A 22,414-nucleotide genomic window follows, 5' to 3' on the forward strand; every position below is an offset into this window, starting at 1 on the left:
AGGTCTGGGATATGAATCAATACATGTTTGCTACAAATAATTGTGCTCTATTCAGAAAGAAATATGCACATCTTGACAACTGCCCTGTTTGTGGTCTTTCAAGGTGGAAAGATCAAGAAAGGAAGAAGATACCACAGAAAGTGTTGCGGCATTTTCCATTGGCACCTAGGCTAAAAAGGATGTTTGCAACCAAAGAAGCATCAGAAGAAGCACAATGGCACATGTTAAAGAGGCAGCCTAGTGAGAAGGAAATGAGCCACCCAGCTGACGGCGAGGCATGGCAACATTTCGATCGAGTATATCCAGATTTTGCAAAAGATGCAAGAAACCTTAGACTTGGACTTGCTACTGATGGGTTCAATCCTTTTTCTGAACAGAACTCAAGATACAGCATGTGGCCTATACTGGTGGTGCCATACAACCTTCCACCCTGGCTGTGCATGCAGGAGTCAAACTTCATGATGGCTTTGCTTATTCCAGGACCTAAATCACCTGGGAAGGACTTTGATATATTTTTGGAGCCTCTTATAGAAGATTTACTTGATCTTTGGAAGGGTGTGCCTGCTTATGATGCTAATACTCGCAAAATATTTCGTCTTCGTGCTGCAGTTATGTGGTGCATCCATGACTACCCAGCTTTGAGTACTCTTTCAGGGCGTACTACAAAAGGCTATTTTGCATGTACTCATTGTGACAAGCATCCTCTTTCATACAGCCTAAGGAGCAAAATTGGGTATATTGGGCACTATCGATTCCTTCCAAAAGGCTGTCGTTTGCGGAGAAATAATGAGTTTGTTGGACTTCATGGAACCAGTGAGCAACCAACTCAATTCACTATAGAAGAGCTGTTGGCTGAACTAGAGAAAGTTAAACATGTTAGACCTGGGAAGCAACAAGAATGTGGGAAGAGGAAGCATTCTGACGTGGAAGGTGGAAGCAACAAGAATGTGCGGCGAATTTGGAGCCGGATGGTTAGTTTATGGAAGTTACCATATTGGAAAGATTTGAAGCTGAGACATAATCTTGATGTCATGCATATTGAGAAAAACATACTTGAGGCCCTCATTGGGACAATTCTGAACATAGCTGGGAAGACAAAGGATACAGCTAAAGCTAGGCTTGATCTAAAAGACTTGGGAATTAAAGAGGAGCTGCAATTTACAGAGGATGGTGAGATGCCTGTTGCTCGATATGCCTTGTCCAAAGATCAAAAGGAGGCCTTTTGTAAATTTTTACAAGAGGTGAAGTTTCCAGATGGCTTTGCTTCCAACATCTCAAGATGTATCAATGCTGATGGAACCAAGGTACAAGGGCTAAAAACACATGATTGTCACATTCTTTTGCAAAGAATCTTCCCAGCTGCCATGAGAGGAGTTTTGGACAAGGACATATATGAGGCAATAGCAGAGTTAGGGAGGTTTTTTAGGCAACTATGCAGCAGAACACTTAACAAGGATGTATTGGCTGAAATGAAGAAAGAAATCCCTATTATTCTAGTGAAGCTTGAGAAAATTTTCCCCCCTGCTTTCTTTGATGTCATGATGCACCTTGCTGTTCATTTACCTGATGAGGCATTACTCCGAGGTCCTGTGCAATATGGTTGGATGTACCCAATTGAAAGGCGGTTGTACACTTTGAAGCGCTATGTGAGGAATAGGGCACGGCCAGAAGGTTCAATTGCCGAGGCATATATTGCTGACGAATGCCTGATATTTTGCTCCAAATACATGGATGATGTTGAAACAAGATTTAATCGGAATCCAAGAAATCAAGGTTTTTCTAATGAACAGGCATATGGTGTCGACGTTTTTGGCCATGGAGTTCATTTTACTTCTGCATCTAAACTGCAATATGATGAAAATGGCTTTGACCAAATGGTGTGGTATGTGCTTAACACTGTACACAAGTTGAGAAATATGTGAAGTAAGTTGCAATTACTGTTTTCTTCCTTTTTTTGCCACCTTTGTGTTGCAGATATGCTAACTTCTTCTTCTTTTTGCAGAATGTTCAGAGATGAATTAGAGAGTGAAGGGGTGCCTAACATTGAAAGACTGATTCGGCAAAGATTTCAGACTTGGTTGAGGAAACATGTTAGTTTACAGATTCTCATTTGCACAGATTCTTCTTTCTCTTTCTTTTCTATACAGATTCTCATGTGTGTGTGTGTTGCATGTGCCAGATCATGAGGTTGCGGGAGACTCATCCAGAAGAGGTGGATGAGGATATCTTTTCCTTGGCATGTGGTCCTGATTTTAGAGTCAAGAAATACACCTCATGCATAGTTAATGGTGTGAGGTTTAACACTGTTGACCGTGACAAGAATAAGAAAACCCAGAATAGTGGAGTAATGACAGAAGGTACACACAATGGTCAGTTCATTGATTTTTATGGAACCTTGAAAGAGATAATTCAGTTAGGATATAATTCTGAGGATAGGACAGTAGTTTTGTTTAAATGTGATTGGTTTAAACTTGATGGGAAGAAAACTGATGTTCAATATGATGGCTTCTTCAAGAGCATCAATGTTGGAAGTCTATGGTATAAGGATGATTCTTTAATCTTGGCCACTCAGGCTAGGAAGGTCTTCTATTTGCCAGACACAAAGTTGGGTAAAGGTTGGCAAGTTGTCCAGACATATGACCATAGGCATCTTTACAATGTAAGGGAAACCGAGTCTGCACAATATAGTGCTCCTGCATATCAAGAGGATGAATGCTGTGATGGGGACGGAAGGTTTGAAGCAGTGATAGACGTGGCATATGATATTCCTATGAATAGAATTGATCAACAAGGCCCTATTTTTGATGCTGCTGAAATTGCTCGGTTGGTTAAAGAATGCCACAATGAAGGGCATCAGACTCATGTCGAAGAGGAAGAAGATGATGACACACTTTTGGAGTATTGTAGCGATGATGAAGGAGGTGCTACACTTGATGTTGACAGTGATGATGAATAGCTGTGATGGTGAAACCCTTTGTATACTTCTGTTTGTGGAATGGCATTGTATCTTTTTTTATTTCAATGGCTATGGTTTAGTAACAAGACCCATGTATTATTCTAAATGACACTGTATCCTTTTTTTATTTGAAACATTATGGTTCAATTCCAATGGCTATGGTGCTACACTTGATGTTGACAGTGATGATGAATAGCCGTGATGGTGAAACCCTTTGTATAATTCTGTTTGTGGAATGGCATTGTATCTTTCTTTATTTCAATGCCTATGGTTTAGTAACAAGAACCATGTATTATTCTAAATGACACTGTATCCTTTTTTTATTTCAAACATTATGGTTCAATTTCAATGGCTATGGTGCAGTTCCAATAGCTAGTGGTGAATTTATGAATAGCTTGCTGCTGATGGCTTGGGACCGCCACAACAAAAAGTACATTGGGACCGCCACAATCAAACATACGAGGGTCAGTGGTGGTGCTATTTCTTTAGACGGTGAAGGTCGCGGTTCTCAACTTGTTTTTATATAACTTCTTTTCCTGCAGCGTAAGAGAAATGACGAACCATATTTTTCTATAACAATTGGTCATCTAACTTCATATTTTGTAATGGTATGGTAAACATAAGGTTCTATCCAAGCTTGAGTTCCATATGAGTTCGAAAATGTAATGCGCTGCTTAAATCTCAAAGTTGGACTAGAGTTATTAGAAACTATGTGAGATATGTGTTCATTTGTGAACAATGTGTACTAGAACTATATCAAAATACTTTAAATTTATTGTAGGGTAGTTTATGAAACATACGAGGCACATAATATTTTTTTGAACTTTTTTGAATCTATTTGGAGATACACATAGTTCAATATGGAATTACTTTGCATAAAGACTAGAAATTCAATTAAATGATAGAAAACAGTACAGATACTAATAAATTCTACGAAATCGTACCTGTCAATTTATATGTTGTCCATTACATGAGAAAAATGTAATCATGTATTTAAGATAGTTTATTTTACGAATTACTTCAAAAAAATGCTTTAATTTCTTAATTACAAATTTTTTTTTTTGCCTCAGCAGCGCTCTCCTTTGCTTTCCAGCGGAGGGAGCGCGGCAAGCAGCGTCCTCCTTTCGGTGCAGCGGCGGCAGCCCGAAAAATTTCATAGTGCATTGACGCTACTACCCATCTCCATCCAAAGCAATTACCAGATTTCAGAGTACCATCTCCCAAATACGTAAGGGTATCTTCGTAATCCTTCTGCCCTGGCTCCGAAATGTCTAGGTCAGCCGCCTCCCCATCTGCATCTCCCACAACATCCCTCCAGGACCGACCGCCGCCGCCACCATCTCCTCTACCTCCCCCGACCGGCGCCCCACCGTCTCCTCCACCATCGACCGCCGCCGCCACCATCTCCTCCACCTCCGCCGGCCGCTGCGCCTCCATCTCCTCGACCACCGACTGCCGCAGCACCATATCCTCCACCTCGGCTGCCACCATCTCCTCCACCTCCGTCGGCCGACGCGCCCCCATCTCCTCCAGGACCGACCGCCGCCGCACCATCTCCTCTACCTCCCCCGACCGCCGCCCCACCATCTCCTCTACCTCCCCCGACCGGCGCCCCACCGTCTCCTCCACCATCGACCGCCGCCGCACCATCTCTTCCACCTCCGCCGGCCGCTGCGCCTCCATCTCCTCCAGGACCGACCGCCGCCGCCACCATCTCCTCTACCTCCCCCGGCCACCGCCCCACCATCTCCTCCACCTCCTCTGCGCCCCCATCTCCTCCTCCGTTGTGGCCTCACCACATCAGCCACGACTCCTCCATCAGCCATCGACGCTTCAATGCCGATGTAACTGCTTCAAGTACCACCTCTGCCACCACACCGTCGCAGCCCCTAACCACTTCGCATGATGCCGACGAAGTGTGGACAAAAGAAAGCACAAGGACCCGGTATGTGCCCATGTTCGCAAGGAGTTGAATCCTCCTGTTTTATCTCAGGTTGCAGGTTACCTTTCTAGGTAGCCCTTTTGTAGTTGGTTAAGTAGAAGCTGGGAGCCCTTGCTGCTTCTTTTGGGTGACATGTAACTCGCTGTTAGTTGGTGAAGTTTAACTCGTGCTGACTCTCCTAGATGCTATAATTTCGTTACTCAATTACTAATGAAATTGGGGCATAGCCTAGGTTGTTAGTCCTGTGTACCGCCCTCCAATAGTTAGGGCTATGGTTTGTTTATGTTCTTTTCGAGGGTGGTTATTTTTCGCAAAACCACCCACTGGACATGTTTGTTAAAAGAGCTCGCTACAATTGTAGAGTTATCCTCTGCTATGGTTCTGTAGTTCTAGGCTACATGCATACAATTGTAACTCACTGTTTGTTTTATCTCATCCTAGAACCGCTGCATCCGTATGAAGAGTTGCGCCTCAAACAATGCATGGCAAACAGTGCAAGGCTACGGCAACTTGGTCTTCCTGATTTCATCCCCAATGGTTTGAGAATAGCTGCCAATTCTAAAGACAATAACAAGACAAATGAGAGAAATAGAGAAGATGCTGACTATGATCCTTTGCACGATGATACCGATGAACAAGATTTGTGTGATGATGACATTGCTAAGGTGATGATTCTTGCATCTTGTTAGGGCTTGTATTGGTATCTTTTTGGTAATGCAATATAATTATCTGGAAACTGTATTGAAAATCCGTGCTTCCATTTATACTAGGGCTCTAAGGGGAAGACCAGCAAGAAAACTAAGAAACAAACCTCAGATGCACCACCTATGGGAGTCAAGTTTCGCTCTCGTAAGAGGGTTTATGCAGCACTTACTACAGGTCCATGGTCAAACAGAAGCATTTCCCAGCCTGGTCCAAGTCTTGCACCAAGTGACATCCATGTGCCACCTCCATCACACCCTGCTATCAGCCAAGCTGTTGGACCTGCTGATCAAGGCTAGTTCTACTACCATGTTTCTCATTCTATGAACATTGATGTCCGGATGGATGCACTCTTAATTCCTGCTATTTTGTAGATGATGGACCCGATGCCATGCTGCAAGCTAATGGTCACAACAACTTTGCCAACACAGGTGATCGTTTCTTACTATCATTCAAATAACTTTGGTTGCATGATGAATGTTTACTTACTGCCTCCCATTTATAGATGGTTTTGACTTGCATGATGGAGCTGATGTCGGCGCGCAACCTGTTGGTGTCAACCAGATGACCAATGAAGGTGTTTGTTTGTTCATTTATTTGCCATATGGGATATTGCATTAGTACTTTGGTTGCTGTATGCTAATTGCATTTTCAATGACTATTTACAACCAGGAGGAGAGGTGCCATGGAACCGAGGAACTAATATGGGACATGGCCTCAACAGGCTTAACCGATCTCATCGGGCCAAGCTGCCAATTGTCATACCGGAAGGGCAAATCAGGCCCCTGGTACCTCTTATTGCTGCAAAGTATGCAACTGAAATCAACATTGCAGTCAGGAACCATATGCCTGTGCTCACGCACTGGAAGGAGTACAAGGGACGTGCTGAGATTGAGGAATTTTTGGGAATACTTCGTGTAAGTACATTCTCCAAGGCCTTTCCCCTATTTAGATGCAATAATCCCTATTATTTGGTCAAGTGTAGTATGTGTAACTCTGGTAGTATTTTTTTAGTTTTATAATCTACAAGCACCCCTCATTAAAAATGTCTTGATTTGCTCCTTGCATGGTAGTTTCCTACAGGATCTGGTCACAAATGTCTTGAAAGCTATTCATTTTATCACATATTATATTTCTTATATGTTCTTCCATCTGAATAGGCAAAGTTCAACATTGACACAAATGATGCTGTGGTTAAGAATGGTTGCCTTGAAATGATGAGGAATGCAGTTCGCAACCAGCGACATAGGCTCAAGAAAGAATTTTTTGATACTTTTCCATTGCATTTGGTTCCAAAGACTTCTCCTGTGAAATCAACAAGTGATAAGGAATGGCTTGACCTTGTGGAAATGTGGAAGACTCCCAAAAAAATGGTATTTCTCCATATAACCCAACACTTCTCATGAACATGATACTTTGGCTACTTGTCTAACATGTATTCTGTATATGATGTAGATGATTTGTCAAAAGAACAAAGACAACCGAGGGAATGTTTTGTTACATCAAACAACTGGCTCCTGTAGCTACGCGGTATTTGTTGAAAATTTGGTAAGTTAGCCACGTCGATGTGCCTTTCATTTCTTATCCCGATGTCTTCTATATAGATATCCATTTGCTGGTACTAAGTAGATATCCATTTTGTTCAAGTGAACTTGTTGTTCTGTCATATTTAGCAAATAATGTTTCTGGTTCCATAAGTTGCCAAGATCAGTTTGTATAACGCCCACTATGTTGTACGGTCGTGTGGGTTGGTTATAAACTGCTGGAGTTATCTCGGGTTTCCTCTCATGTGTGTCAGTATCTGCAATATGACAATTTTATTCATTAATTATGCTTGGGGGTAGATTTTGGAGATTGCTACTTCAGTAAAATGGCTGCCATAGTACTTGTTTATGATTTATTTGTTCGAGTTCATGTCTTATATGCATTTTATGAATACTGCCACTAGGTTACTGTGCCTGGTAGCAACCGTGAACCATTGTGATAGTTTGTGTGACATTAAAATTGCTGTAAATAGTTTCTATCTAGTTTACATAGCAATCTGAAAATGTCCAATGTTTATGGTGTTTCTTAAATTTTTTCCTACTATCAAGTGTTGCGACCGATTAAGTAATCTTAATCCATATAAACATTTCCTTTAGGAGGATGAGAACGAGGATGAGAATACAGAACGTAATGCGTTTAATTTGTTCAAAATGTGCCACTTCAGCAAGAAAAAGGATGGCTACACACCTGCTGTCCAATCAGCTATTGTAAGTCTGCTCTCTAATGGTGCTTTTTTTAGTTGGATATTTTAGACTGCCCCATGATCCTAAACAATGTTTGCTGCTTGCTTGCTAGACTCAAATGGAAACCCAACTGGCTGCACAACCAACACAAGGTGAACAACCCAAGTCTGCGGTTCAGGTTGTAGCTAATGTGCTTGAGCGCAACAACAAGAAGAGTGCCTTCCTTCAGAATGTTGGGATGCAGACTAAGCGACCAAGGATGAGTGCACAACTAGAAGCGGAGAAGAGGGAGAATGCTGAGCTTCGGTTGATTGTCAGCAACCAGCGCGAACAAATGGAAGGCTTGTCAAAGCAAGTGCAGGAAACTGAACTGACAAGGATAAGGGACAAAGAGGAGATGAGCAAGAAGCAAGCTGAGTTGGAGGCAAAACTTGAGCTTGTTCTGGGTCAACATGGACCACGCTAATAGATATGATGGTATGTTAGATGTTGGTAAAACCAATCTTTTCATGTTGCACCTTATCTGTTATTTTGGTGCTGGAGTGAGGCACTGATAGTGGCATAATTTGTTTCTGGTATTTGGTTTTTGGTGTTGCAGGTCCTATTGGTGTTCTACAACTTTTGTTGCCTTTGCTTCTGGAATCAAACAGCAAGTTGTTTTAGGTGCTTGGATTTTTTGGTGCTGCAGGTCCTGCTGGTGGGGGGGGGGACCTGAACCTATAAGCTAGCTGGTTGTTGACTTGTTCTAGTTGTTGGTGCTTGAAGTTTAACTGGTAGCTCGCATTTTGGGTTCTGCTAGAATGCTGTGTGATTCTTGAACCTGGACAAGCTGGTAGCTTGGTTCTGCTACACAAACTTTTGTTGCTTGCTGTGTAACTATTGTTTGATTCTGGAAGCAGAGATAAACTCCTTTGAATCTGAGATTGTATCTGTTATTAGGTTGAAAAGCATTCTGATTGTGTCTGTTATATATTGAATCTGAGATTGTATGAGAAATTAGATTAAATTTGGTGGGCTCAAATTTTAATAGGCCTGTTTAGTGGGCTTTGATCTGATAGCGGGTCAACAAAATGGCCCACTTCTGAAATGGGCTGGTTGTAAAAAAAATAGTAGGCTGTTGTTAAAAATTAATGGGCCGCTGTTAAATAATTAATGGGCCGCAAATTAAATAATTATTGGGCTGCTGTTAAAAAATTAATGGGCCGTCATACGTGACGTCAGGTGCCACGTCATCATCCACGTCAGCAGCCACGTTATTGCACATGTGTCAGCGACCACGTCACCTGTCATATTGGGCGCCACGTCGCAATCATCTGTGACGTTTAATTTCGTCACGAATGGTGGGCCTAGGCTAGACTGCACGGGCCCAAAAAGGTTTCATGACGGTTAAAAAACGTCATAGATTGTCCTCATCCGTGATGATTTCGAAGAAAACGTCGGCAGATTTAATCTGTGACGCTCAATAGATGACGGTGAGTAAAATTGTCACGGACAAATTTTTATGACAAAATTTCAATGATCTATGATGAAATTATTTCGTCATAGAATAAATAGATTCTTGTAGTGTTGTCAACCAAATGCAGGCACATACCCATGATCCTTTCCGTAGTTCTACTAGTTCAAGCAACCAAACACGATAGTTGTATTCTAAAGGGTTGATAGCGATTCAACATCAGACTCAATGATTGTAGCAGTCCTCCAGCATTCTTTCGCCAATGGGACTACGGAAGGAACCCTGTCACTAATCATTGCATAAGCTACAATGGTGCGGTAGAACTCACATCAGTGTCATTATGCAAGTGGAGTAAAGAAACATTACGTTAAACAACTAAAACCTGCTGGAACGCAGCCATTGACTTGAGGCTTAAGACTCATGAGAGTCGATAAAGCGTACGAAGCCTTCGAGATCCGCAGAGCCACCTATTCTGCCAACCATGGCTCCAAGGCACCTCTTGTCCCTCCTTACAGCGATCTCATTGCTAGCTGAAACGGCAGTAGCAGTGGTTAGCCAGAACTACACATCTTCTCGGCCCAACCGTTCAACCATGGAAAACTACAACATGGTAAGCTCATACAAGAAGAACCTCTTCAAGCTCATGGTTGATCTTGAGGTGGGCGCCATCAACAACTGTGGCTTCAATAAGAGTAAATCAGGAAACCCACCTGATGCCATCTTCAGCCTCACAATGTGATACACCGATAGCAACTGGGATCAGTGCCAGAAATGCCTCAAAGCTGCTACCACCGGTGTGCAGCAAATGTGCCCATTCAGAAGAAGGATGAAGGCCAGTTACGAAGCCTGCATCCTAAAGTACTCCGATGAGTCATTCTTCTCCGTCGCTGACCTTCGCGTGGCATCCTACATATCATTTGATGTCAATGCCACCAACATAGCCACCATGAACGCCACGCGATGGAGGCTAATGGGCCACCTTGCAGGAAAGGCATCCGGCTCGCCACTGCATCTAGCCAATGGGAGTGAAAAGTTCGAAGACTCTAACGGTAGGTCCCAGGTGATGTACGAGCTTGTGCAGTGCATGAGGGACCTCAACGCAAGCGAGTGCATGAGGTGCCTCACCAATTTCGTGGCAATTCTATCAAGCTCGGGTTCGAATCACACCTATGGCGCCGTAAAGGGTTTCAGCTACTACGTGGTGTATCAGATTGGGCGAGACCTAACCATCACCATTCCGCCTGCGCCACCACCGCTGACGTAGCCCTCAGCGCCGTCAACAACTACTCCACAGCTACAAGGTCAGCAACTGAGTATCCATGATGCTACATGCGTCACACAACTGTAAATTTTGAGTGTGTCATGACAACCCCTTACAATTGTATTATGTCTATGTATGCGTGTTTTATGCAACAGCTACACCGCCTCCCTCCTTTGACAACCCTATGGCTGGCCTTGTGGTTGGAGCGTCTGTGGGCTCTCTTCTACTCCTGGTCGCCTTGGCCATCTTGGTTTGGATCTTTTGGCGATGCAGAACAAAGTGTATGCCAGTGGAGCAGGATCTAGGTGATGTGCTCGATGGTGAACCACAAGAAGAGGAGTTTGAGAAAGGGGCAGTTCCCAGACGCTTCCACTACCTAGAACTGGGTGTCACCACCAGGTATTTCTCCGATGACTTAAAACTTGGCAAAGGGGGCTTTGGCTCAGTGTACCATGGTTACTTAAGCGATGTGGACCTTCACGTCGCTATAAAAAGAGTGTCCGGGAACTCAAACCAGGGTAGGAAAGAATATGAGTCTGAGGTGAAGATCATAAGCCGGCTGAGGCACCGCAACCTTGTGGAGCTCATTGGCTGGCACCATCGTGATGATGAGCTGTTGCTTGTCTACGAGCTCATGCCCAATGGAAGTCTTGATACTCATATTCACAATCCGGACAAAGTGTTACCATGGACGATCAGGTATTTATAATGTCACACCCGATTTATAAAGGACATAAATCGAGCAATCATATATGCGCCAGGATCAAGTCACGCATATATACAACAGAATCATCAAGATATCACAATACATATCACGAATGACATTAATATAAATCATAAATGAATTATTTTATTACAACCGAATCAAGAATCGGTTCAAGAGTTGCGGAAGCGTAAAAGAGATACATAAAGAGCTGGGCGCCACAGGGACGTCGACTGGGAGACAAACGCCTAGAAGTCGTCGAAGCCGCTGACGTAGTCCTCCACGTTGCCAGGCACTGAGCAGCAGTCGAAGATATCCGAAATGGAACAGAAGAGTAGAGAGGCAAGGGTGAGTACAAACTCGTACTCAACAAGTATAACACGGGTATGAGGCTCTAAGGTTAGCTGACTCAACTGCATTAGCTTTTAATCTTGGCAAATTTTATTAAAACTAATTACTACAAGTGGATGAATTACCATAAACCCAAATTGCATAAGAATTAATCAATATTAATTAAGAACTACTGAGAACCATCCAAACCAAAACCACCCGGGGAATCTCCCTAACCAAAGGTTGATAACCCCACTAATCAGACGGAGGATCTGGGCCGCTCATGACTGTGAGCACAGCTGATATATCAGTTTTACACTCTCGAGAGGTTGCACAACTTTACCCACAAGTCGTGAGCTACGCTAGTTGTTCATCACACTTCCTTAGGTGAGATAGCTAGCAAGCGCACTACGAGACCGTTACAAAGGATCATGTTGGTAAGGTGTAACCGCTAAGGATTCTGGATCAGCGACGATGGGGCCCACCTCCGGGGGTACAAGCACACAGCACAGACCAAGCCGGAGGAGCAGGGACCATTGAAGCCTACCACCCCTCTTGCCCACGCAGGTAAGTTACTCTCGAACCAACACGACCTAATTAGTAAGTCAAGACCGTCCCATTCCAGTCTTGTGGTTGCGCGGTTGTCCCAGGTTGTCGCTCTATGAACCGGTCCTTATGGAGAGTGGCCAACCAAGCACTAAGCACCGTGCTGGCCCCCTAAACCATGTTTCTAACAAAAACACCTTTTAAGGACGCACAAACCACTCAAGCACACAGCACAGAGGGTCGGCTCCAGAATTAAGTTGCATAAGACCATTAATCAAATTAATTAAAAAGGACCAAGATATGTTATAGAGAAGCAACCTAGCACAACTAACCAAGAATGCAACCCAAAGGATATATATAAAGGATATAAAGGTGGCTAGGAAATCCTTATAGGCATACAGAATTAAAATGCAGTATGAAATTGTATTTAAAAGTGATAGGATGTTCATGTTATACTTGTCTTCCTCGTACTCTCCCGGCTGCTGCTCGAACTGCTCGGAAGATGGCTGCTCCTGGTACTGGTCCAAAGGCTCCGCGTCTACTCACGATCATCAAGCATAGTCCACACATACACACATGCATAACAAAAGCAAACTATAAGAAAACAGTACACCAATACAATAGAACAGCACACAAAACTGGCCTAGAACTATTCTACGCATTACAACAATCGCGCGGATATAAAGAACGCTTAAAACGGAGCTAAAACGTGAAAACTACGCTTGAAACAAGATCCAGGGACCTATTTGCGAGAAAAACAGAACTTCCAGGGGGTTCTGTGCGAAAATTGGGGACCTAAATGTAAATAAAGGGTAGACACAGGGGCTAGCACGTGAAAACACGCGGCATGGACTGCGGGTATGAAAACTGGAAAGCTCAGGGGTCTAAAAGCATAAAACAGGACCTAACCGTAATTATTTTTGAACTACGGGTGGACCGCGGGTTGATTCCAAGGAAGCTTAGGGGCTCTTTAACAAAACTGCCACGGCTGAAGGGGTACGCGGCTTCTAATCTGGGCGGTTGGATCTAAATCGAACGGTTCGGACGCATTCTGGTTCGGACGGTCCGATCTGAAGAGCGGGGTCCGGACGGTCCGATCTGGATCAGACCGGTCCGATCTGGCTGGCTCGCGGGGACGGCGGAACGGTCGCCGGAATTTGACTCCCGCGGCGGCGCGCGGCTCGGGCTCGCCGGAGTTCCTCAAATTTGATGCTCCGAGGGTCAAAACTACTCGAGCTCGGATCTAGCATGGCCTACGCGACATGGGTAATCCACCTAGGGTTACTGCAGGGCTCGGGGAGGTCTCAGGCGGCGCGCACGACGATGGGGCGGATCGGCACGGCGGCGCATCGCCGGCGCGCGTGTTCCAGTCTAAGAGAGGGCTAAAGATCTACGACATCTAGTGCAAAAAGGACCAAGGAATGGCGGAAAAGCTCACCCAGGTCTCGTGGTGGCCGGAGCTGCTGCGGAAGATGGTCGGCGACGAGGTCCGAGCGGCGGAACAGGCGGCGCTCGTGGGGAAGGCTGCTGCAGAGAGGCTCGAGATCCCTTGGACGCGCGGATCGGTCGGGGAACTCCCTGCGGAGGTAACCAGGGGGTTAAGACGGATCAGGATGCAACGACGATGAGGAATTCCGACGGCGGAGCGGCTCACCGTCGAATGTTCCTTCGGGAAATTCGGTCGATGCCGAGGCGTAGGGCTTCGATGTTGGGCCCGTGGAGCTTCGGGATGGCGAGAGGGAACGGACACGGGGGTTGTGGTGGTCCGGGGTGCAGCGGAACGGCCGGTCGGCGGTGAGGCCGAGGCGTCTGCGTGGCGGAGGGAAGAAGGAGACGGCGGCGCTGCGGGTCTCCAGAGGTGCTGCTGCGGCTAGGTTTAGGTTCTAGGGCGCGGAACCTTCTTGTAGGGCAGCGGCGCTGCCTTGGCGTGCGGGCCCAGAGAGAGTGGCTTGCCGGGGATCTCGGGAAGGAGTTGCGCCGGAGAAGAAAGAGGAGGGAGAAGGGGCCGACAGGTGGGGTCAGGCTAAGGGAATGACTGAGGATAGAAGGAATGACTGAGAACAGAAGGAATGACTGGGAATAGAAGGAATGACTGAGAAAAGAAGGAATGACTGAGAAAAGAAGGAATGACTGAGAATAGAAGGAGTGACTGAGAAAAGAACGGGAATGACTGACCTACCTTCCTGTTTCCTTCCTTTACTTTTCCCGCACCAACTCAAATCTATTTGAATTCAACTAAATTTTGAATTCAACTCCTATGCACTCAACCAAATAAAACTTATGCACCAGCATGAATGCACAAACATGTTGAACCTAAAATAAGTTTTAATTCTTTGCGAATTAAATTATAAATAAATGCAAGGTAGGCAGAATAAATCCTTAGAAAGATTACTGGAGCCCAATTAAATTCATTATACATTTAAGAAAATTACATTAGGGTGTTACATATAATTACGCCACTCACAGAGTTTTATCACTTCCAATACCCTCTCATGTGATTTTATTAATTTTGTATGTGCTTTATATAGGCATGATATCATGCTCGGAATTGGTTCTGCACTTCTTTACCTCCATCAGGATTGCCAGCAATGTGTTCTTCACCGCGACATCAAGCCAAGCAACGTCATGCTGGATGCATCATTCAACGCAAAGCTTGGTGACTTTGGGTTGGCGAGGCTTGTCAACCACGGCTGGGGCACGCACACGACGGTGCTCGCTGGCACGATGGGTTACATGGACCCAGAGTGCATGGTCACCGGCAGCACCTGCATCGAGTCCGACGTTTAAAGCTTCGGCGTCGTCGTCCTCGAGATCGCTTGTGGACCGCCGCCAACAATTGAGGTCACAAAGGATACCATCATGCACCTGGTCCAATGGGTTTGGGAGCTCTACAGCCAAGGAAGGATCCTTGATGCAGCTAATATTCGTCTCAACGGCGACTTCAGTATCGGAGAGATGGAGCGCGTGATGATCACCGCACTATGGTGTGCGCACCCTGACCGCACCCAGAGGCCTTCCATCAGGGAGGCTATGAACGTGCTGCGCCTGGAGGAGCAGTTGCCAAGCCTCCCTCCAAAAATGCCGATCGCGACGTTCCCGCTACCATTTGTCAAGTTCCCAACTAATTCCGATAGTGCGACAGGCGGCAGCAGCACATGGATCACCACGACTAGTTCCATCAGTGAGATGGAGACATCATCTCTGTTACAATAACAAAACTACATGGTTGAGTACTTCTGATATATATCATATTATTTTCTACAGTATCTTAAGATGTTTGATATGCGATTGGCACTCTGAAATGGACTGTTTCTTTTTAGCGTCAGACATCCGACGGTACATGTAGATAAGCAATGTTAAACTCTTTATGTCAGTATTTTACGTTTCTCCAACCAATCATCAATCGGTATATCTATTTTTGTTTACCGAACAACTGTCGGTATATCTAAATATTTACCTTGAACCATCAGTTGGTATAAGAGCCCAGGCCCACTTCCCTCCACGCCTGCTGCGGTCCAATTATAACTGGCGTCCAAAACTTTCCAAAAGGCCCACTGGTCAGTCATTGACAAACCCAACCGACGGCAGCCCCAACTACCTCGTCTCCCCCAAATTGCCGCCAGCCCCTGCCCACCCCCCTCCTCAGATCCACGAAGCTCCCACCCCACCGACGCCTCCTCAGATCCTCCGCAGGAGGTTAGTGAGAGGCGGGCCCGCACGCCGCACAGGGCTACGCGGCGGGCGGCGACTCGGCGCTGCCGGCGCACAGCTCCGCCTCCGCGAGGCGCTGGCGGACGGGCAGGTAGCGGCCGGCGTGCTGCTACGCCTCCGCGAGACGCGGGCGGAAAAGCAAGCAGCGGCCGCCGGCGGCTCGGCACTGGCGCGCAGCTCTGCCTCCGTGAGGTGCGGGCGGGCGCATCTCATGACGGAAGGTATGAAATAAACGTTCTTGCTATTGTTTATGCCGTGTGTGTCCCTGAACCAAAAGATCTAGCTCTATGGACTTGCAAGTTCCAAACATAAGACCAAAGTAAACAAATTTTATCCGTGATGTGCACTCAGATGCTCAGTCGAGTTCAACTCTTAACCATTATGATGTATTAGTCCCATGATTTGTTACGATTGTTGCCTTTAGATGTGCGCAGCATTGCGCTGTTGAGTCTCCTGCAAACCTGCTATTGTTCTGTTCACAATGTTTTGTTCACAAATTTAGAACGGAAGGTCACGCATGGTATTGATTTGTCTCTGGACATCATGAACTAATCAGTTTGTTTATTTCCCTATGATGGCTTCCCACTATTTCTCACCTGGGATGACATCACTCAACATTGACACCTGGACTGCAGCCGTGCAGGTATGTACCCGCCTTGCTATCCTTGATTTGATGCATTATTATGTATTCAATCTGGGTAAAAAAGCAGTATCTGAGCATGTATTCGTAGACATTGTATACTAAATTATTGTAATTTGCCTTCCAGGTAACCTTTTTTTTTTTTGGCTTTGTACATGCATGCTTCATTCCAGATGAGTACTTGCAGAAAACTCATGACCTCCCTGTACTATACTTGCATAAAACTCATGACCTCCCTGTGTTATGAGTACTTGCAGAAAACTCATGACCTCCCTGTGTTAATACTAAATACATAGTTTGATTTTGTTTAGTAAACCTTGATGTGGTGCGTGCTTAGAGGAAATAATTGTTGTCATTACCATGCAAGTAGGCATTTGTCAGTAGTGTTCTTTTCTGTAGATATCTGGACTAGTCATTTCAGGTAGGGGTCAATCATTCAGGTAAGGAGCATCCTGTTTATTTTTTACCTAAAGAGCATATAAACTATAGATGAGCCAAGGTTCAAGGCAGTACCTTATCAAGAGATCATCGCACAATTATTTCAACTAATCCAACACCTTGGTAGGAGGTCAGCCTCTTGGAAAGCAATATTGTGAAGTTATTGTTAGTTGAAGGTTAGCAAGGCATCAAAATCCTCCCTAGGTACTGCAGGTATTTAGTCTGAATTTTACTTTCAACTAACAACATAGAGCAATCTGCGCTGCTTCTGTTCATGAGACAAATGTGAATTTATAAATTTAGATAGCATGTTATTGCATAGAGTAATCTGCATAGCAATTAGCTTATCCTTGGAGCTGGAATCGTCGAAATAGTGTGAGAATTCTGCAAGCTGAGCATTATTTGGAGTGAGAACTAGCTGGGAATAGATGAGAAATTGTTTCTAGTCATGTTTTGTTCTATTGGCTGCCATATAAACTCACAATGAGCATTATTTGTTTGCATGAGTCTTGTGCTAATCTAGGTGCTGCTCCAATGACTAAAAATATATGATGCTTGTGTAGTGTGTACATGTGTAAGAAAATGCACTAGTATGCTTAGTTGTGTTCTGTGATATCCACTAATATGACTGATACTATTTTGAGTGGTTGTATGTCATCTCATTTTCTCATATTCTGCTGAAAATTGTCACTGATTCCATGCTATATTCACTTTCAGGTAGTTCCGGAAGAAATGCTAGGAAGGATGCTTGAAGCTGGTTGCAAGCTGGAAGAAAAAATATTCATGCAAGCTTTTATGTTTGTTTTGTTTTTGAGTTCCTGGGAATGAATGTTTTGCACAACCTTAATGGTTGAGAGCTTGCTCATATGCAAACTTGATGACTTTTGGTCCCTGACTGCATAGATATCTGCAAACCAAATGGCTGTGAGCCCATGTCACTTTGTAGTGTTGTAGTAGCTTAGCTGCTAGCTTAGCTCATGTATATATGTATGGATGACTTAATATCAATGTTATATGCTCATTTTCAATGAATCACAAGGTTCCAATTGTTGATTTATCCATTGATGGCTGTTTATCCATTGTTTATAGAATAATTTTGAGACACGTGTACATATATATACTGAATATATATTGTGTCCATTTGAATAGTTACCGTTAGATTGTTGGTCGGCATTTCTTTCCCCATGCATCGGACAATCGGTCGGTATAGATTTACCCCGATGCCACTTTTACCGATAAATAGTTAGGGTCGGTATAACTCTACGCCGCCTGATGATTCGTCGCTGAAACGACTTATAACGACTACAATGCAGTCGGCAATTTGAGGCTGTGGTATAGTGTATGTTGCTGTTTAAAGTATTTTTTTTTTGTTCCATGGATAATTCGTGCAAGACAAATCTTCAAATAATGAAATTTCTAGTTGTTCCTTGTGACATAAGGTCATATCTTACGGTCTAAACAGTGTAGAAGCTTTCTGCTTGGTTCATAAAAATATTTGGAAGATCTTACTTAGCTTCTACAAAGTGTTCACTATTACTATGCTATAGCACCATGGATCGTGGAAGCTTTACTATAAAGCATTCACTAAGGTATAGCACTATAGCTTATCCCATGGGTCCATCCATGCTGTTACCAACGGGTGTAACGTTGGACACGGAGAGAGCACTCAGCTCTTAATTTATAGCACCACTAATTTATAGAAATATAAATCGAGAAAAATATGAGCACCGATATCTAACCGAAGACTCGGATCAGGTAGGTATGTTCTCTCTCAAGAAACCGGGCATGCTCAGTTCGCAATAACATCCATGTCATCTCTGCACATGAACATGCATCTAGCTAGCATATACTACTATATCACTAGCATGATGAACAGCAGTGCAATCCATCGATATGTGCTATGGTATGCATGACGACGGCGTACCGTCGGCGGCTGAGACATGGTGCGGGATAGGTCCAACGGCATGCGCATCTACTCCGCCGATGCCCCATCCTGCAGCCTGCAGGCCCTCTGTTGCTCAGGCATCGATGCCATCATCGACGAGACAAACCTCAACGCCCTCGTCTCTGACACATCCGGTTGGGTGCAGGCCAACTTCCAGCCATACTTGGGCAATGTTATGTTCAAGTACAGCACCGTCGGCAACGAGGTCGAAGGCGGTGATACGCAGAAGATCCTCCCGGCCATGCAGAGCCACAACACCGCGCGCTCTCTGCGGCAGGCCTCAGCAGCATCAAGGTGTCAAGGGCTGTCAAAATGGGCGTGCTTGCCGCCACCTCCTTGCCTTCGTCTGACGGCGCACTCGCCGACCCATGGTCATGGAGGTCCCATCGTGAAGTTCTTGGCGAGCAACGGTTCACCGCTGCTGGCCAACGTCTACCCTTGGCCTACAAGGGTGCAAATGGTCAAATCGACCTCAACTACACGCTCTTCAAGGTAAGCTCACCGACATCGAATGGACCTGAGTACAATAACATCTTCGATGCAATGACTGACGCGATCTATTCGGCGAGGGTGAAGGTAGGCGCGTCGAACGTGTCGATCATCGTCATGTCGGAGAGCGAGTGGCCGTTGGACGGCGGCTCCGTGAAAGGAATCGGTGTTCGTAGGTTAAAGAGGAGAAGAGGGTAAATTAGACAAACTAAAAATTTTAACAAGTGGCTTAAACTAGTTTGCATAAAATATAATCTAGAAGCTATCTAGATGTGGAACTATGGTGAACTATGGTGAACATGCTATCCAGATGTGTAAGTATGGTTCCTCTAATATAAAAACCTCATCCCAAACAAGTTTTGCAACCTATAGCCAATCCTAGCAAGATCCTACGCTAAGAAAGTAAAGACACACAAGTTGCAAGAATGAAATGCTAAAACATAAAGGAGGGGATAAGAGAAAGCAAACTCTTGACGCAAGGATTTATCCCGTGGTATCGGTAGGCACTAAGCCATTCCTAGTCCATATTGTTGAAGCACTCACAAAGAGTATTACTTTTTGGTCACCAAATCTCTTCCGGAGCTCCTCTTGGCTTGCCATAAAGGCTCGGCCACTAAGATTCACGCCAGTCTTTCGGTCATCTTGATGCCGCCTTCACTACGGAGCTTCCCACGAAGGAGGAGTCTCCTTGTCCCACACACAAAACCGTCGTCGCCACTCTACACCAAGCCGGAGGGTCGAAGACTCACCGACGAGTCACAAAAACTCCAAGGGGCCAGCACACCGAGATTACAGCTTAGGTTCACTCAAGAATCAGCACAAGGTCACAACACTTTGTTCTCACACTCTCTCTAGACCTAGCCTAGCACTACACCTCACAAAGCTTGTGCTAATTCTAAGGATTTGATCAACGAGCTCTTTGGTTGTCTTGGAGAACTTCAGCAGAGTCTCTGTAGCTTCTCACGAACTCCAACAGCATCAAATGACCTCGGGTGAGGTCTTATATATGCTAGAGATCCACTCCTAACCGTTGCATGATTTTCTACTGAAAAGTCTAAAGTGTCCTTTAAACCGGCCATAGTTGTCGGTTTAACTGGTCACTCTGAATCTGCATGCTAGCCACTAAACATCTCTCTGCCACGCTTGAGCTTGCTTGCATCATTGTATCGATGCATTGCACCAACGCACCGTCGGTTCAATTGGTGCTGATGATTTTTACTGAAGCAACCTGTCAGACCCGGGGCCACGGGGCTGTGTACACCAAGGAGTCCGTATTGGGCTAGGGGATAGGACGTGTCCTGTACCTTATTTATGTTGTATTCTACCCGCATGCGGAGTAGAACTAGTCGATACAGAAGGAAACTACTCGAGTTGTACTTGAGTGCGATTTCTAAGTTAGTATCAGACTAGGATTCATGTAACCCTGTCCCCCCGGATATATAAGGGCGGGCAGGGACCCCCTCAAAACATAAGATCACCAGATCAACATCAAGGCAATACAAACCAACATACAGGACGTAGGGCATTACGCATATTGCGGCCTGAACCTGTCTAAATCTTGTGTTGTCTGCACCTTCGAGTTCCTGATCTCGGCGCATCCCAACCCAAAACCTACCACCTTGGGTATACCCCTCGGTGGGCAGCCGGATAAAACCCGACACAACCATCTCCGACTCCAAAAATTATTTTGCATCATTGAAATACAAATGCACCGATGCCTTCTTTTTGACCGTCGGTTCAACTGGTGCCTCTGTGTTTCTTCACTTGATCGTCATTGTAGCTGACATATGCACTAACGCATACCGTCAGTTAAACTGGTGCTACTGACTTGATTACAGTAGCAATTCTCCAATGCACCGGTCAGTTCATTTTGCATACCATTAGTTTAACTGATCGCTGGCGCGCCAGGTAGGGGTGCGCATCAGAGATCCGCTGGAGAACTCGATGGCAGTTTTCAAGTTCCCCAGTCCCGTGCTCCCTGAGGGCACAACCTTTGTTTTTGGCTCGTGGGTTTGCGTTGCTAACTGCGCAGGCGGTTTCCGTCGGCACATCGTCGACGACACCTTCAAGCTAAAAACACTTGCCGCAAGGCTCGACGACTTTGTCGATAATCTCGACGAGTTGTCGTTTTCTGACTCTGCCAGGGAAACCGAGGCAGCGTCTGTCTCTACTGTTCCTTTTTCCATGTTGGAAAAGGACTTGGACTCTTTGCTCCAGGCTGGAGGTTCCGAGGCCACCACATGTCGGGAGGCTAAGGATCACCTGGCCACTTGCGGGCTGATGATCACCACCACCTCCGAAGGACGAATTGTTCATTGGAGGGGGATGAACCTGTCCGATTTACTCGGACATGAAGACCGTTTGGTAGCCCACCTTGAGCCTTTGCCTTTTCAGGAGGGCAGGGCATTGGCTGCCATATCCGAGGGCTCGACTGAGCTAGTCGAAGCCCCCTCTGAAGAACTCGCAACTCGCCAAGTCCTGATGGCGGAAGAAGGGGACGATGATGCCCTCATCCCCATTGGTGCACTTGATGGCATATCAGAAGATGAAGACACCGCTGAAGCCGAGAACGAGAATGACGCCGAGCGCGACGCGCGACGTGCAAGGAACAGAGCTCGTGCGGTTCGCAGAAGGCGAGCCACAACGCCGCGGCAGATGAGCGTGGCTTCAGGACTCCTGTCGCCAACATTGCTCGGGTAACAGCACTACTCGAGCGAAGCAACGACCCCAACGTCCGACAAGCACTCATCTACGCCCAACGGGCATGGGTCCAGTTGGACCAGCAGGCTCCGGCATCGCTCGTCAGGGACGAGCACGTCGGAGAAAGCCGAAGCCAGGCCCCAAGTCGAACAACAGGTAATCGTCCGCGACCCCAACGCAGCAACAACAATGATGGCGTGGGTGGAAGCCAGCTCACCGGTGGGAGGCGGCAGCCACCTCCGGCAAACAACCCGAGGCAGCCCAACCCTCCACGTCAACAACCTGATCTTCGCCAAAAGATCAATGAGGGGCGCGATGCCCGGTCAGTCCTCGACTCGAGGCGACGGGAACGCGAGGTGGCCGAGCGAGA

The 22,414-nt window shown here is 45.7% G+C and overlaps 3 protein-coding genes and 1 pseudogene across 3 annotated transcripts; all 4 read left to right on the forward strand.

Annotated features, from left to right (window-relative positions):
- Positions 1–11: 11 nt before the first annotated feature.
- On the forward strand, positions 12–2,956 carry LOC112885488. Its single transcript, XM_025951100.1, has 3 exons — positions 12–1,906; positions 2,003–2,090; positions 2,180–2,956. The coding sequence occupies exons 1-3, from the start codon at positions 12–14 to the stop codon at positions 2,954–2,956; spliced, it is 2,760 nt and encodes a 919-aa protein (XP_025806885.1).
- A 2,424-nt stretch (positions 2,957–5,380) lies between these two features.
- LOC112885491 lies at positions 5,381–8,491 on the forward strand. Its single transcript, XM_025951101.1, has 10 exons — positions 5,381–5,563; positions 5,669–5,894; positions 5,975–6,031; positions 6,106–6,177; positions 6,273–6,517; positions 6,761–6,973; positions 7,056–7,148; positions 7,742–7,852; positions 7,941–8,274; positions 8,427–8,491. The coding sequence occupies exons 1-10, from the start codon at positions 5,381–5,383 to the stop codon at positions 8,489–8,491; spliced, it is 1,599 nt and encodes a 532-aa protein (XP_025806886.1).
- Positions 8,492–9,590: 1,099 nt separating this feature from the next.
- LOC112885492 lies at positions 9,591–17,942 on the forward strand (annotated as a pseudogene).
- Positions 17,943–18,850: 908 nt separating this feature from the next.
- Positions 18,851–19,351, forward strand: LOC112885493 (glucan endo-1,3-beta-glucosidase GII-like). Its single transcript, XM_025951102.1, has one exon. The coding sequence runs from the start codon at positions 18,851–18,853 to the stop codon at positions 19,349–19,351; it is 501 nt and encodes a 166-aa protein (XP_025806887.1).
- The last annotated feature ends 3,063 nt before the right edge of the window (positions 19,352–22,414 follow it).

This window comes from Panicum hallii, chromosome 3, assembly GCF_002211085.1.
Source record: "Panicum hallii strain FIL2 chromosome 3, PHallii_v3.1, whole genome shotgun sequence".
Lineage (NCBI taxonomy): Eukaryota > Viridiplantae > Streptophyta > Magnoliopsida > Poales > Poaceae > Panicum > Panicum hallii.